Below are 843 nucleotides of genomic sequence, written 5' to 3' on the forward strand. Positions count from 1 at the left end.
CGCGGTCGGCGGGCTTGTTCGGGTCCCCGGTGGCCATCGGGGGTCTCTCACCGTCTGTCCCTTAGGGCCCAGCGGGCCGGTGGCTCCCTGAGGTCCGGGCGGGCCGCGGGGGCCGGGGAATCCTGGAGCGCCAGCGATGCCCGGGGCGCCCTGCGGACACCGGGGGACATCAGGGACCCAGAACCGTCCCCATGCTCCCCTCAGTGTCCCCAGTGTCCCCTGTGTCCCCCCCTCCGCCAGCAGCTCCTGTCCCCCAGCAGCTCAAATCCCACCTTGTCCCTGCAGCCCCAGTGTCCCCCAGTGTCCCACTGGTGTCTCCGCACATTTCCATGTCACCCAGTGTCCCCACTGTCCCCTTGGTGTCCCCCAGCGTCCCCCAATATGCCCCCTCATCTCCGTGTCCCCCAGTGTCCCTCAGCACTCTCACTGTCCCCCAATACTCCCCAGTGTCCCCCATCCCCCATCCCTCAGTGCCCCCCCAGGGGACTCAAATGTCTCCAAATCCCAGCGCAGCTGCTCCTCACCCTGGGCCAGTCCCCTCCCAGTCCCAGGGACTCGCTGGGACACCCCATCCCTGTCTCTGTCCCTGTCCCCATCCCCATCCCTGTCCTCATCCCCGTCCCCATTCCCATCCCTGTTCCCAACCCCATTCCCACGCCTGTCCCCATCCCTGTCCCCGTCCCCGCTCACCGCCGATCCCTTCGCTCCGGGGATGCCATCGGTACCTGGGTTCCCCTACGAGCAGACCCCGCTGAGCTCCGTGCCTCAGTTTCCCCGGATCCGGCCCCGTCCCCGCCTCTCCCAGCTCAGGGGACAACACGGCGGGGACAGCACCACCAGGGC

The 843-nt window shown here is 68.7% G+C and overlaps 1 protein-coding gene across 1 annotated transcript in view; it reads right to left on the bottom strand.

The window, feature by feature from the left end:
- Positions 1–843, bottom strand: part of COL2A1 (collagen type II alpha 1 chain) — a 21443-nt gene that overhangs the window by 12600 nt on the left and 8000 nt on the right. Inside the window, 2 exon segments of the mRNA XM_017741203.1 lie at positions 52–150; positions 691–735. Coding sequence (XP_017596692.1) covers positions 52–150; positions 691–735 — 144 coding nt within the window.

This window comes from Corvus brachyrhynchos, unplaced genomic scaffold, assembly GCF_000691975.1.
Source record: "Corvus brachyrhynchos isolate BGI_N302 unplaced genomic scaffold, ASM69197v1 scaffold318, whole genome shotgun sequence".
Lineage (NCBI taxonomy): Eukaryota > Metazoa > Chordata > Aves > Passeriformes > Corvidae > Corvus > Corvus brachyrhynchos.